The sequence below is a fragment of the Erigeron canadensis genome, chromosome 7 (assembly GCF_010389155.1).
Source record: "Erigeron canadensis isolate Cc75 chromosome 7, C_canadensis_v1, whole genome shotgun sequence".
Taxonomy (NCBI): domain Eukaryota; kingdom Viridiplantae; phylum Streptophyta; class Magnoliopsida; order Asterales; family Asteraceae; genus Erigeron; species Erigeron canadensis.
In genome coordinates this window covers 13214336-13229117 of record NC_057767.1, presented here as the reverse complement: position 1 = coordinate 13229117, position 14782 = coordinate 13214336, and the positions used below count along the sequence as shown (strand labels likewise).

General features: G+C 33.9%; 2 protein-coding genes across 2 annotated transcripts; one reads left to right on the top strand and one right to left on the bottom strand.

Annotated features, from left to right (window-relative positions):
• Positions 1-8822: 8822 nt before the first annotated feature.
• Positions 8823-11228, top strand: LOC122608482 (putative pentatricopeptide repeat-containing protein At1g74580). Its single transcript, XM_043781586.1, has one exon. It carries the CDS (start codon positions 8823-8825, stop codon positions 11118-11120), a length of 2298 nt encoding a protein of 765 aa, XP_043637521.1. The 3' UTR covers positions 11121-11228.
• Positions 11229-11495: 267 nt separating this feature from the next.
• On the bottom strand, positions 11496-14306 carry LOC122608614 (pentatricopeptide repeat-containing protein At1g74600, chloroplastic). The gene has a single exon (XM_043781708.1). It carries the CDS (start codon positions 14304-14306, stop codon positions 11637-11639), a length of 2670 nt encoding a protein of 889 aa, XP_043637643.1. The 3' UTR covers positions 11496-11636.
• Between the last annotated feature and the right edge of the window lie 476 nt (positions 14307-14782).

The window sequence follows — 14782 nt, the reverse complement described above, 5'->3', positions numbered from 1 at the left end:
GTGACGGATGACCCTTCGTACCATAGAGTTAGGTCCTTCGTACCGCTGGGAGGGTACGTCATCACTATTGATTCAACCGAATATGAACAAGGACACTTTTTCACATCATTTTTGGAAATGGTAGTGGATTGAAGCTATAAAGATTATACCATGATAAAGTAGACTCTATCACGATTCCAACGATAGGTCATACGCCTAAAACGGACTTACGGTTCAAAAGTTATAAGCGTTTGAAGTTGACATAGGAAAAACGTTCAGAAACTGATCAGCAACATTCCACTGCGCCGCAGTGGGGTCTGACCCTTCCCACTGCGCCGCAGTGAGATATTTCTGCCCCCAAACAAGCAGCTCCAACACCCAAACAACCCAAAACTCATTTAGACTCCATTTCTTGACACAAGACACGAATTTGCAGCTCATAAACTCAGCTTTTGACATACATAACATGTTTCAACTTCAACCAACACAATCCCTTACCAAAACTTGATTCATTAACACAAAATCTTGCATAAATTCGGCCATGAATAACCCAAGAACAACCACATTTCGATTTTTGACTTTCTAGTTGATTATGGACACATTTAAATCGTTTTTGAGCATAAATAGACAAAACCCACAACACAAATACACTTATTAATCCACAATTTGCTTCAAATCACTCTTGACCTTCACAAACCCTAATGAAACCCTAATTTTTGACCCAAACCCGATTCATGACCCGAACTTACTTGTAATCAACTAGAAACAAGTAAATAAACATAGAATAAAGGTTATGGAGCAAGTCTAACTTACCAAAATCTCCACCAAGCTCTCAAACCCGAAATTTAACCCGAATGAGATGTTTCCTTGCACTTTGTAACCCAAGTTCTTGATATGATGTTAAAAGGATGATAAGATTTATTATTATTGCATTAACTAAGTTTGAATTACCATAGATTGTGAATTAACTTAGAGAGAGAACGAGAAGAATGAGTGTGTGTGTGTGTGTGTGTGTGTGTGTGTGTTTTGTAAAAGATTAAGAGAGAGAGAGATGAGAAGAAATGAGAGGAAGGGAAGGGATAAGGTAGGTGGGGGGATGGGTTGACTTAACTAAGTCATGGACCATGGTTTTGATCCATGGGTTGACTGACCATCATACCACTAATTAACTCATAACCCACGACATATCATCTAGCACACCGCCAATCGACTCATCGAGTATAAAGTTAGTCATTTTAACCACAAAATAGACTTAAAGATAGCATTAGATACCATAATTCATCAAATTACACTTAAAGTCAAATAGTCAAATTTCGCGGTTGTTACAACTTGCGTGGCACGAAGTGGGAGACATGCAGTTGATATGGCCAGAGATCATCCTGGAAACTACCCAAAGGGTTAAACAGATCAAGGAAAACCTCATAAAGGCTAGAAACAGACAAAATAAATATGCTAACAACCGAAGGAAAACTTTAGAGTTTCAGGTTGGTGATTGAGTGATGCTTAAGGTGTCACTCAATCAAGAGAGGGAAACTAGCACCAAGATTTATTGGACCTTTTGAGATTACAGAGAGAGTTGGTGTTGTTGCCTACCGTTTGAGACTTCCCCAAGAACTTAGTAATGTACACGATGTGTTCCATGTGTCAAACCTTAAATAGTGTTTAGCTGATGAGACGACATATGTTCCTTTGAACGAAATACGAGTAGACGACAATCTGGGTTTCAAAGAAGAACCCGTTGAAATCATGGATCGAGAAGTGAAAAAGCTTAAGAGGCATAAGTATACTATTGTAAAAGTTCGTTGGAACTCGTGTAGAGGCCCAGAGTTTACTTGGGAATGGGAGGATCAAATGAAGCAGAAGTATCCACACTTGTTCGCCTAACACGATACATGAAGCTTAGTAAGTAGACATGAACTTAATGTGTGACTACCTGACATGAACTTAACGTGCGACTACCTGACTTGAACTTAATGTGTGACTACCTGATTTGGACTTGATGTGCGACTACCTGACTTAAACATAGTGTGTGGCTTGATGTCTCACAAATTAATGTGGAAACATGATACTTGAGGCTTATTGTATAAATTGATACTTGAAAACTAGGCGTGTATCCTAGAAATGAAACGTATTGCGTGATCTGAATTTCGGGACGAAATTCCCTAAAGTTGGGGAGACTATAACACCCGTGAGTTGACCATTTAAGCTTTCGAGTCAAAATAAATTTGTCAGTAAATACGACCTCGTAATTTGGTGTAACCTCGTATTTGAGTCGGCCTCATATTTTGGTGGCCGCATCGTTTTTGGTACGGTCAAGTAAGATGACTTTGTATGAAAACCCTCTATTTTATCCTACATATAAATAGTCTTATTCTTTCACAAACCCCTCATTCCCCCAACTTAGCCTCCAAGCAAAACACACACATACCCTTTCCTACCCCATTTTGCTACCTCACCATACTACCTCACTTTACATCAAGTTTTAATGAAATCCAACCTTACTTTTGTTTAGATTGAGTGTCAAAAAATGAGTTTCTACCATCGTAACATCATTACAAACATCTCTTTTGGTCAGATTTAATGTAAGAATCAAAACCCTTTTTATGCTCTTCTTTTGAATGTTTTTGGTTTTTCTTTTAATGCACACACTACACCCGCCAAGTATCAAACTTTTTACGTCCAAAACGTTTAGAATCATATACTACAGCTTTTGTCAAAGTTTCATGTCATTTCGTTAACAAAATCTTGGGATATAAGAATTTTTGTACATTTTTTATAAATTTGTTCAAACGGGTTTTCGAGTTTTAGTCCATTTCCGAGTTTCCAACGTTTGTATTGTTTTTCTATCATATTTGGGTGTCTAAAAGTACAATCTGATGTTTAAAACACCTTTCAGATCGAAAGAAACGATTAGGGTTTTCTAGAATGAATTTTGGGGAAGAATAGCACAGTTTGCGACCCCGTCGAAATGTGACCTCGTATTTCCATTTGCGACCTCGTATTTAAAATGTGACCTCGTATTTCAAATATGACCTCGTATTTTCATTTGCAACCTTGTATTTCAAATGTGACCTCGTATTTCCATTTGCGACCTCGTATTTCGAATGTGACATCGTATTTTAAATGTGACCTCGTATTTCCATTTGCGACCTCGTGTTTCAAATGTGACCTCGTATCTCCAAATGGGACCTCGTATTTCAAATGTGACTTCGTATTTCAAATGTGACCTCGTATTTCAGTTTGTGACCTCGTATTTCAAATGTGATCTAGTATTTGGAAATATTACCCCAGATTTACTAGCCTCTCAAATTAAGCCTCTTAAATCTAGCCTCTTATTTTCAGTTTCGTTTTTTAGTGAAATAAGACCCCAAAATCAATTTAAGACCTCAATATTCAATTGAGACCTCAGACTTCGATTACTACCTCGATTTGGTCAACCTTGATCAACTTTGGTCGGTTTAGTCAACTTTGGTCAACTTTGGTCCGTTTAGTCAATTTTGATCAACTTTAGTCGATTTGGTCAATTTTGGTCAAACTTATAAAATTTGGTCAAAGTCAAACTAGTATGCTTTTGGACAACATAGTCAACACTTGGCGGCACGTTATGAGCATGTTTACCTATAATGAAACACATACTTAATTGTGATAACTTGAAACAGATTGTTGTGTGTAGGTTACTTGCTTTCTGATATCCTGCGTAGCTTAATCTTGTTGGCAGCGTTCAGGTGAGCTTCGTAGTCCCCTTTTTACATGTTTTCTTGGGGCTGAAAGAATACAAAATGTTTTCTTGTAAGACTAGACTTGTTTGATACGATAATGTGACGACCTATTTTGGATACATCTTGATAACATGTTTTGGATGCATATATGATTTTATAACTTGGATACTTGTTGATTTATGTTATGACTAAACTAGATGCATCGGCTGGTTGTTGAACCGTAAGTCCTGATTACACTAGATGCATTGGCGGGTTGTTGAACCGTAAGTCCTGACTACACTAAGACAAACTTGATAAGTCCATGGCAACATTGTGATATTGGCAACCTTGTGATTCTGGCAACTTGGTGACATGGTCACTTTTACTATACATGAAATGCATCACGTTAACCTGACAATCTAGACTGAAACCCTACGAACTCACCAACTATTGTGTTAACGCTTTTAAGTATCCTTTCAGGTGCACAGGTTAGAGGTGGTTGAGGAGAGTAGCATGGAGCCTTTATAGCAGACTTTGGACTCTAGGATTTCTTGTTGCTGCTATGTCATCTTATGTTCTGTTTGTATTAGTTTGGCATTATGCCTATCTATATATTATGCTTTATTTGTGTTTGGATTTATGTTAAATATTTGTGATAATCTATGATGAGACTATCTATATTTGTGGATTCATTTAATCTTCCTATGTAATATCCATGACGCGTGTACTATGCGTCGCATCCCGAGTTTTCCGCCTTAGTCGGGGTGTGACATAATGCAGCATGGTTTTCCATCATTTTTTATTCGCTTAGCGTTCTTGTAACCCTGCTTATTACATACATATACTTGTCGGTATATTTCATTTGTGACTGCGTGTTTGTTATAATAATGTCTTCGAATACCAAAACCTTTAAAAAGACCGTATTCAGTGGAGAAAGTATAAGCTTCGTCTGAGCTATTAAACTCTTTTCCAATGATGAAGCATCAATCATATTCGGTGAAAACGTTGGCTGGCTCAGTTTCATTTTTATCATGTAGATCGTTATCATCATTATCAATATCATTTATTTCACCTAACTGCAACAGAAAACTATATGATATTGTTGACAATGACTATATATCCAAGTGATCATAGTTCCACGAAAATTTTTATTTAAAGTAAAAAAACAATGAAGTACGTATACAAACCTGAGTGGACCTCGAATTCTTCTTCATCATGTACAAGGTAGCTGTTTTTGTCAATATCATCAATCAATGTTTCACCTGATCATATGAAAAAAAAAAAATTATTAAATTAGTAGGCTAAAATTTATTAAAAAAAAATGTGTAGATAAAAGCTTTTAAAAAACTAGTGACTTTTCAAAAAAAAGTTTATATTTGAACCTGGTTGTACATCAACTTTTTCATCACTATGCACAAAATACCAATTTTTATTGATTGTAGGTTCATTTTCTTGAAGCATTTTACCAGAAACTTTTTTATATAAATGAACCAAAATAAAAGAATATGAAAGAGAAATAATATATGTACTTTGATAATTGTTTAACAATTATAAAGATGTGATAGTAAAAATAAAAGTGTCATAGATATAAAATTACAAAAATAGTCCTTGATGTACATGTACAAATTATTTCCCCTGAAACTAAATATTAAAAAAAAAAGATTAATAAGGATGGAGAATTAGCCTCAAGGAAAAAGATTAGAGGTGCCAAGTGTACCCCCAACCTCCACTTTTAGTTATATTATAGATTGGTAAGTTTTATCGGATTGATCCATTTTTTTTTTTTTATCGGGTCTTAATAAAATTTACGTCTTGACATATTATTTACGGGTAAGAGTTCTGTTAACTTAGTAGTAATCTGAGAGGTAAAGTTACGAAAATCTCCACCTTTGTAAAATCAAGGGTTAAAGTTCAATAATTACATTTAAATTATAATTCTTAATTTTAAATTATATATTAAGATCCCCTTAACTTACCCCTCAAGTAGGAATAACTTGAGGGGATCTCTAATCTCTTAAGAAACATATCAAAACACAAATTTTTATTGTGCAAGTTGTTTAAAACATAAATAGTTAACAAAACTAATTAAGGTCAAAAATGTAAATTTTGTCGAGACCCATTAAATGTAAGATTATTATTTTCATAACCGAAAAACATCTCTAATTTTGAAAGAAATCTCTTAGTAATTAAAAGAAAGATATCTTATATTGTAACAAAAAACTACTTTTATCAACGTTCTAAAAGCATGACAAAGTGTTAAAAGCCTTGGCAAATTGAAACTCAATTTGTTAACATTAAAACAACAATTTGTTTAACAGTTTTGTTATACCAAAGTGCAGAACATATTGTAAGCAATCAATAAAGTGGGCAGTGACAATCTTTTTTTCAAAAATATGTTAACTTTCATTTAATTCTTTTTAGTTTAATAATATGTTTTAATAATTTAATAGTTAATGATGTGGAATGGGCGACTGAGTTTTAGTGTGTTGGGTTGAAGTCAAAATGAGTTTAATTTCTTGTTACAGTGTGCTGGAACAGTTTACTGATGTATTGCTGAAGTTACCAGTGTGCTGGAACAGTTTGTTGATGTATTACTGAAGTGATTGGCGTGCTCAGGCAAACTGAGTACACCATTAAAGATGACCTAATTACCTAATAAATTTTAACTAATGAAATGGAATACACAGTCAAAATTAGATGGAATGAATAGTGTGACACGTATTTAGTATGATGATTGGTCTTATTTTTGAAAAGGGATTCCTTGAAAGTTAACTTTTTAACTTGAGTTAAGTTTAAGAAAATCTTGACCATTGAATAATAATCAAGGGTTAAGATTCAAATATCATCTTTAAATCTTGACCCTTAATTTTTATTTAAGGGTCAACAATACCCAAACATGACTAGGTAACTTGAGGGAATCTTATCTTCTTACTATTTTATCTAATTTTGATTCGTAACTATAAAAACCAATGATAGATTCTTGCATCATATGATAAGAGAATCCTCCAGATAAATACAGAAATACTTCACTATTAGACCAACTCTAATATATGTTTTTTATTGTATTTTTAGAAGTTCAAGTTAGTCTGAAATTTTCTTATCCACTGAAGTATATTTTTAGTTGTAATATTTGTAGCCATTTTGTAGGCATTTTGGATAGAATATTTTTTGTAAGCACTAAGCAGTCTCTCTACTTGGTAGAGATAGGAATGTGTATGTCTCACCTCCTTCATATCTCGGATGAAGGAATTGGGACTTGTTGTTCTTGTTGTAGTATTTGTTGGCATTGTCTTAAACAAGAATACGTTTATAACATTTTTTTTTGTTGCTTTTAGCCAAAATTTAAAAATCTAATTAATTTTTAAATTATTCTTTTAGTTTAACATTTTATTTAATAAAGACACTTTATTGCATTCTTGAGTTTTTATTTAGATAGAAAGACAAAGAAAAGAAGAGAAAAAAAGATGAAAAAGTGTATTTTTGAGTTTTTTTTCCCCAAAAGTAAAGAAAAGAGTTGATAGGAAAAATACCTCGTTTTTAATACCAAATGATTTCAAAAGAAAAGTCTATTACCTTTGAAAAATGACAAATCTGCCCTCATTGATTTAATATCAAAAAGCTTTTTAAAACTTCTCTAATAAACTGAAGATATCGACATGTCTCATCTAAAACAAATATACAATAATATATAGAGCTTACATATACTATTTTTTTTTTCTCTAGGGGGCAAACATATATTCAGAATTACATATTTAACATAGTTAGCAAGGACATGATTGCAATTTATTATTTATTCTGATTTTTTCGTTTTAATTTTCCTATGAACTTAAAAATGTCATTTTATGTCTATCATTTCTTATCCATCCTAATCTTTTCCTTTTTTTTTATTTTAAATTCAAGAAATCTTTCATAATTAACACTTTATTGAGTTTATTCATGTATACTTAACTCTTAATTTAATTTTTTAACCTAATATGTAAATTAATTTTGAACTCCAACCATCTTTAAATGACAATGTCATCTTTTTATTCAAACTCAAAAATTATTAATTACAAACATTCAAAACATAAAATTTCATCATCTATCATCAAATTTCCATTTTATATCACCAAATTGAGTTTTTTTTTACCAAACGTCAAAAATTTGCAAAAATTGATGTCAAGAACGCCTTTAAAGTTCTTCAATCCAGGTAGCAATTATTCGTGGTCCAACTAGATCTTGGAGCTTAGACCATATTAGCGGTATAATGTAATGTGCATTATGATTGTGGAGATTTGGAGAATGAAGGTCATGCTCATGCATTCATGCCATATGTAATTGGGCACGTGATGATCATGAGGGTGATTCACCAAGTACTAATAATCATGGAATTGTGTGTGCATTTGAAGCAAAACTAAAAAGGTTCAAAAGTTTACATAGTGAGCAGATGCATCATGCAAGCCGTGATCGAATATTTGGTAGAACACGCTTGAGAAAACTCATACTGAAAATATATTTTATTCAAGTTAATTTAATAATCTTGTATACTCTAAATATCTAACTTTTATTTGGAGTTAAAATTTTTATCTTTATATATAATTGTATAAATTACTACTTGTTTTTTTCCGAACATTCAGTCGAGATATGATACCAGGAAAATTTCACCGACCGTATTATGATGAAGCTTTGCACATATTATATATGACGAGATGTTGACCATGAGTCATTACAAGTATTTTAAAGTGCATCTTTAAAATCGAACTCTAGATTTTGATAAAATTGGAATATCTCTGGAGTTGCAATTATATGTAAAACAAATTAATGATATGGGCACACAATTACTTTATCCACGTTAATTTAGCATTTTCCAAAATAGTTATGGGAAATACTAAATGCAGCCCTAAAGCTGTATTTAATGTGTATAAAAAGCTTGTATTTTCCATATTAAAAGTCTACTTTTAAATTTTATAATAAATGTACAAATAAATTATGCAACTTTCGTTGTATTTAGCAATCCCAAAAATACCCAAATATTTATGCCATTTATGCTTCATCTTGTCTTGTTTATATTTAAAGGAACCTTTGCTCGCTCCCATGTTTCTGTTGTAAAATAAAACATTATACTGTATAACTTAAAATTCCAATCTTTAAAAAACATAAAATGCAATGAGTCGAAATCTACTGACAAAACATGTAGCTGCAGTTCTAAAACACCAAAAAGACCCAATAAAAGCTTTACAAACATTCTATTCTGTAAAAAATGAAGACGGATTCAAACATAATCTCACAACTTACAAATGTATTATCGAAAACCTCGGTCGAAACAGTGAATTCGAAGCAATGGAAAACATGTTTTCAGAAATGAGATCAAATATTGACAATAGCTTATTAGAAGGAGTTTATATTTTTGCAATGAAAATTTATGGTAAAAAAGGAAAGATTCAAGAAGCTGTTAATGTGTTTGAAAGAATGGATTTTTATAACTGCGAACCGACGATTATTTCGTATAATGCGATAATGAATATATTGGTTGAGTTTGGTTTTTTTGATCAAGCACATAAGGTGTATATGAGGATGAAGGATAAAGAGATTGTTTCGGATGTTTATACTTTTACGATACGAATTAAGGCTTTTTGTAAGAGTAAAAGGACGTTTGTCGCGCTTCGATTACTAAAGAATATGCCTGTTGTGTACGGATGTGAGATAAATTCCGTTGCGTATTGTACGGTGATTGGTGGTTTTTATGAGGAGAACAATGGAGTGGATGCGCGTAAGGTGTTTGATGAAATGCTTGAGAGAAATATGTTTGTTGATGTTGTTAGTTTTAATAAAGTTTTGCATGTTCTTTGTAAGAAAGGGGAGGTTATAGAAAGCGGGAGACTTTTTGGAAAGGTTTTGAAGAGGGGTATGTGTGCAAATGTGTTTACATATAATATATTTATTCAGGGTTTGTGTAAGAATAGGAGGCTTGATGAGGCTGCAAAGATGCTGGGTGGCGCTAGTAGAGAAGGTTTAACGCCTGATGTTGTAACTTTTAATACACTTATAACGGGTTTATGCAGGAATGCAAAGGTTTTGGAGGCTGAGAGCTACTTAATGAGCATGATAAATAAAGGGCTTGAACCTGATGATTTTACGTACAATTCAATTATTGATGGGTACTGTAAACTAGGTATGGTGGAAAGAGCTTCTAAGATCATGAAAGATGCGGTTTTTAAGGGGTTTAAGCCGGATAAGTTTACTTATTCGTCATTAATCTATGGATGTTGTCAAGAAGATGACATGGATAGAGCTATGTCGGTTTTTAGAGATGCGTTAAGTAAAGGGGTGAAACCGAATACAATTATGTATAATACATTGATCAAAGGTTTGTCTAAACAAGGCCTTATTTTGCAAGCATTGGACCTAATGGAAGAAATGCAAAAAAAAGAGTGCAGTCCTGATACGTGGACATATAATTTACTGATAAATGGGCTATGCAAGATGGGGTGTGTATCGGATGCTAGTAACCTCATGAATGAGTCTTTGGCTAAAGGTTTTGTTCCCAATATTTACACATTTAATACTCTAATAGATGGTTATTGTAAGCAGTTGAAGATGAGTGACGCCATTGAACTTATGCATAACATGTGGGATTATGTGACCCCTGATGCTATCACGTATAACACAGTCTTAAATGGTCTTTGTAAAACTACCAAGTTTGATGATGTGATTGGAACATTTCGTGAAATGGTTGATAAAGGGTTTGTGCCAAATGTAATTACGTATAATGCCTTGATTGAAAGCCTCTGTAAAGGTCGGAAATTAGAAAAAGCCATGGAAGTTTTCAAGGAAATGGAGAAAAGTGGCATAGCTCCAGATGAAATTAGTTATGGCACATTGATTAATGGGTTTTGTGAAAATGGTAATCTCGAAGGAGCTTTTGATCTCTTCCAAAAGAAGGTGAACACACATAAATTACCCCATACGACTGCCATATTCAACATCATGATAAAAGCTTTTAGTGACAAGCTGAAGATGGATGACTCACTTAAGCTTTTCAATATAATGCCTGAGAATGGGTGCCAACCAGATGACTTCACGTTCCGTTGCATGATTGATGGGTTTTGTAAAGCAGGAAACGTTGACAACGGCTACAAGTTCCTTCTTGATAAAATTGAGTGTGGTTTCACACCGTCAGTTTCCACGTTTGGGCAGGTGATAAATTCTCTTTGTGTTAAGAATAGAGTGCTTGAAGCAGTAGGTATCATTCACATCATGGTGCGGGAAGACGTTGTCCCTGACACTGTAAATACCATATTTGAAGCTGATAAAAGGGCAGTGGCAGCTCCAAAGATTGTTGTAGAAGACATGCTTAGAAAGAGTCATATTACTTATTTTGCATATGAACTCTTGTATGATGGTGTAAGAGATAAGAAGCTCCTTAAAAAGAAGATTCTGAATAGAAAAAACAAAAATACATAATCCATAAATGTTTTTTGAAAAATTTGTAGGGGTGATTTTTCCCCTTTGTATTGCAATTCAGTTCACGGCTGGAGTTATGTATAGCTCAAGGTTCAGTTGAACCCATTTACATGATTAGTTTTTTTTTTCTTACAATTGTAAGACACCAAATTTTTTTGCTTTAACCTGTTGGGCCTCTATATTAGCTTCAATTGTGAATCTGATGGGAAAGTTTTCTGCTCAGTTGCTGATATAGTGACGATACAATCATGAGCTACACTCTTTCTCGCAAAAGAAGTTTGAGTTTCTTATTGCCGAATACTTTTTTTTTCTCATTATAGTGAAGATACAAACATCGAAAGGGGCAATTTTAAATTAGAAAAATTTCTTATGGGAAATACTGCATTCACTGTAAGCGGTTGTAGAGCTTGTATGTGGTATTGAGATGACCACTGAAACAAAAATAGTGGTGCACATACGCTGCCAAAATTTTGTATATACGCTACTAAAAAGAATCCCTCTATTAACTATTAAGCGTTATACATAACTCCATCCTGACTGTTTCTTAATCCTAGTACCTTTCATCTCATTTCTGATCTTCGAGACTTTTTCACATAGGCCAAAATCAGCACATATGTTTGAAATAGCTACATAACCTACATCTGATGATGACTCCAATTCAATAAACTTTTCGGCTGCTAATTTTCCAATTTCAACATCTCCATGTACTTTACAAGCAGCAAGCAAAGTCCCCCATACTAAAGCATCTGGTTCAATAGGCATACTACTAATAAATCTTTCAGCTTCCTTCAATCTTCCATTTCGGCCAAGAATATCCACCATACATGCATAGTGTCGTTGGCCAGGTCGAATTCCATGTTCTTCGACCATTGACTTCAAGTGAGAATACCCTTCGTCAACCAAACCAGCGTGGCTACACGCAGTCAACACATCAACAAAAGTCACTGAATCTGGTTTGGTTCCAGCTTTCGTCATGAGTTCATAGACTTTTAAAGCGTCTAATCCTTTTCCGTATTGTGCATAGCAGTTGATCATAATCGTCCAGCTAATTAAATCTGGTTCAATGATCTGGTCAAATCCTTTTTGAGAATCATCAAGATTTCCACATTTTGAGTACATCTTGACCAACGAACTACCAACAGAAGGTTCTGATTCAAATCCAAGTTTTAGGATATAACTATGCAACTGAATTCCAATTCCGATTCCCAGGTCTGAATGGGCCAGATTTCCTACACATCCTACAACAGATGATATTGTGAAGGAATCAACCTTTAAACCAGATGCTATTAGATCAAGAAACAAATGAAGTGCCTCTTCAGTGTTTCCACTTTGTGCATATCCGGAAACTAATGAAGAACATGATATTTTATCCTTAAAAGGCATCATGCTAAACACTCTTCTAGCCGATTTCAAATCACCACATCTTGAATACATATTAGCTACTGAACTACCACCATATACAAGTTCACTATCTTGTTGTCTAATACACAATCCATGGATCTCTTTTCCAATTTTCAAAACTCCGAGAAAGGAGCATGCTGCAAGGACAGCTGTTAGTGTTGTTTCATCGAAAGTGATGTTTGTAAGAAGCATTTCTCTGGATAACTCTATAGCTTGATATGCATACCCGTGTTCAGTGAATCCCGCAATCATTGATGTCCAGGAGACATTATCTTTATGTTGGATTTGCTTAAATATCTCATAGGATTCATTTATACTACCACATTTCGAATACATGGTGAAAAGAGAACAACTCACTAAGGGATTCAAGATTATGCCGGTTTTAAGCGTATAGGAGTGAACTTGTTCACCTAATTCTAGATGATCAATAATACTCAGGAGACTCAGTATACAGGTTGTATCTGGTTTCAAGCCTTCACGAAACATTAGTTGTAGTAAACTAAAACCATTATCCAAAGTGCCATTATGAAAAAAAGCGTTTATCATTGCTCCATATATACTTGGATTCATCAATCCTTTCATGTCTCTGAATACTTGTTCCGATAATTCTATTCTTCCTGTTTTTGCATATAAGTTTATCAAAGAACTCTTTACCGTCAAATCTGAATAAAATCCATTTTTATAAATCCAACAATGAATTTGACAGGATTCATTAAACAGCATAGGGTTAGCACAAGCTGAAAGCACACTAGTAACAGTGTAGTTGTTAATTTCTTCCTTCAAAATTATCATTTCTTTAAATAATTCAAGTGCTGATTGAAACTCGCCTTTTTGAACAAAACCAGTGATGATAGCAGTCCATGAAACCACATTCCGAGCATCCATTCGTGAAAACGTTTTCAAAGCATCGTCTATTTGACCACATTTGGCATAGAAATCAACTATAGCAGTGCCTACCACTATATCTTCCAGTTTCCCATATTTAACTACCAACCCATGAACACCTCTGCCAAACCCAAGTTCTTGTTTTTTTGCACAAGCAGCAAAAACACTAGGAAATGTGAACTTATTTGGTGAAGGAAATCCACTACACATCTGTCGAAAAAGATTTAATCCGACATCATCTTCATCACGTTTAACCGCACTAGAAATGATAGCATTCCAACAAACCACATTCCCACAATCCTCATCATAAAACACCCTCAAAGCGTCATCAAAACCGCCACATTTCAAAAACAAATCAATCATTTTGCTACGTACATAACCATCCAACGAAAACCCATGTTTCAACGCTAACGAGTAAACCAACCTACCGCCATTCACCAACTCCAAACCAATACAAGCAGAAATCACACTCCCATACGTAAACTGATTCGGATTAAACCCCAACGAACGCAATTTACAAAAACTATCCCACCCATCTAAATACCTAAAGTTTTGATTCTGACATGATATAACAAGATTCCAAGAAGTAATATTTGGATGAGGCATTACATCAAACACCTTGAGTACATAATCAAAAGCCGAAGCTTTAGAATAGTTTCGCAACAAGAAATTCGGAATTTCGGGATTGGAGTTGAAAAGGTTGGATATGAGGAAACGGGTGTGGATGATTTTGGTTTCTTGAAGTGTAAGGTCGTGGGATTTTGTTGAGTCATTGAGAAAACTATATGGGTTGAAATTTGATTGTCTTTGTGGGGTTTGTAAAGGAATGAGAAATGAAAGGAATCTGGTGTTGTGAAATGAGATTCTGTTTTTAATGTTGTGATTTGTGAGATGTTTCATTTGGGGGTGTTTTTAGGAGGGAAATGGAACACTTAAATAAAAGGTTATTGTGTAGTTGCGCACACTAATTTTTTTTAAGAAAAATAAGTGTGGTCTCCAAAAATAAATTAAGGTTTCAGGTTATGGCTCGAGGATAAAAAGTGGATCTCTAAAGTACCTTGTTAATAATATAATATCATGATGATAAATGATGCTTTCAACAATAAAAGCAAAATTTCACAAACTGAACAGTTAAAAACATATGTATTTAAACAAAATATAATTAAATGAAATATTAAATATAATTGTATAAATATGCAAATGAAAAGTTAGAAACGTAGGGTGTATATGTATTTAAATAAAAGGGAACCTTTTTTTTCTTTATGGAAAATGATAATGACAGCCCTAAGGGTTGTCATTAACAGCTTATTACATACATAAAAAGTAGTACCCTATATATCAATAACCGTCTCCTGAATTTTCGCAAGACAAAGTAC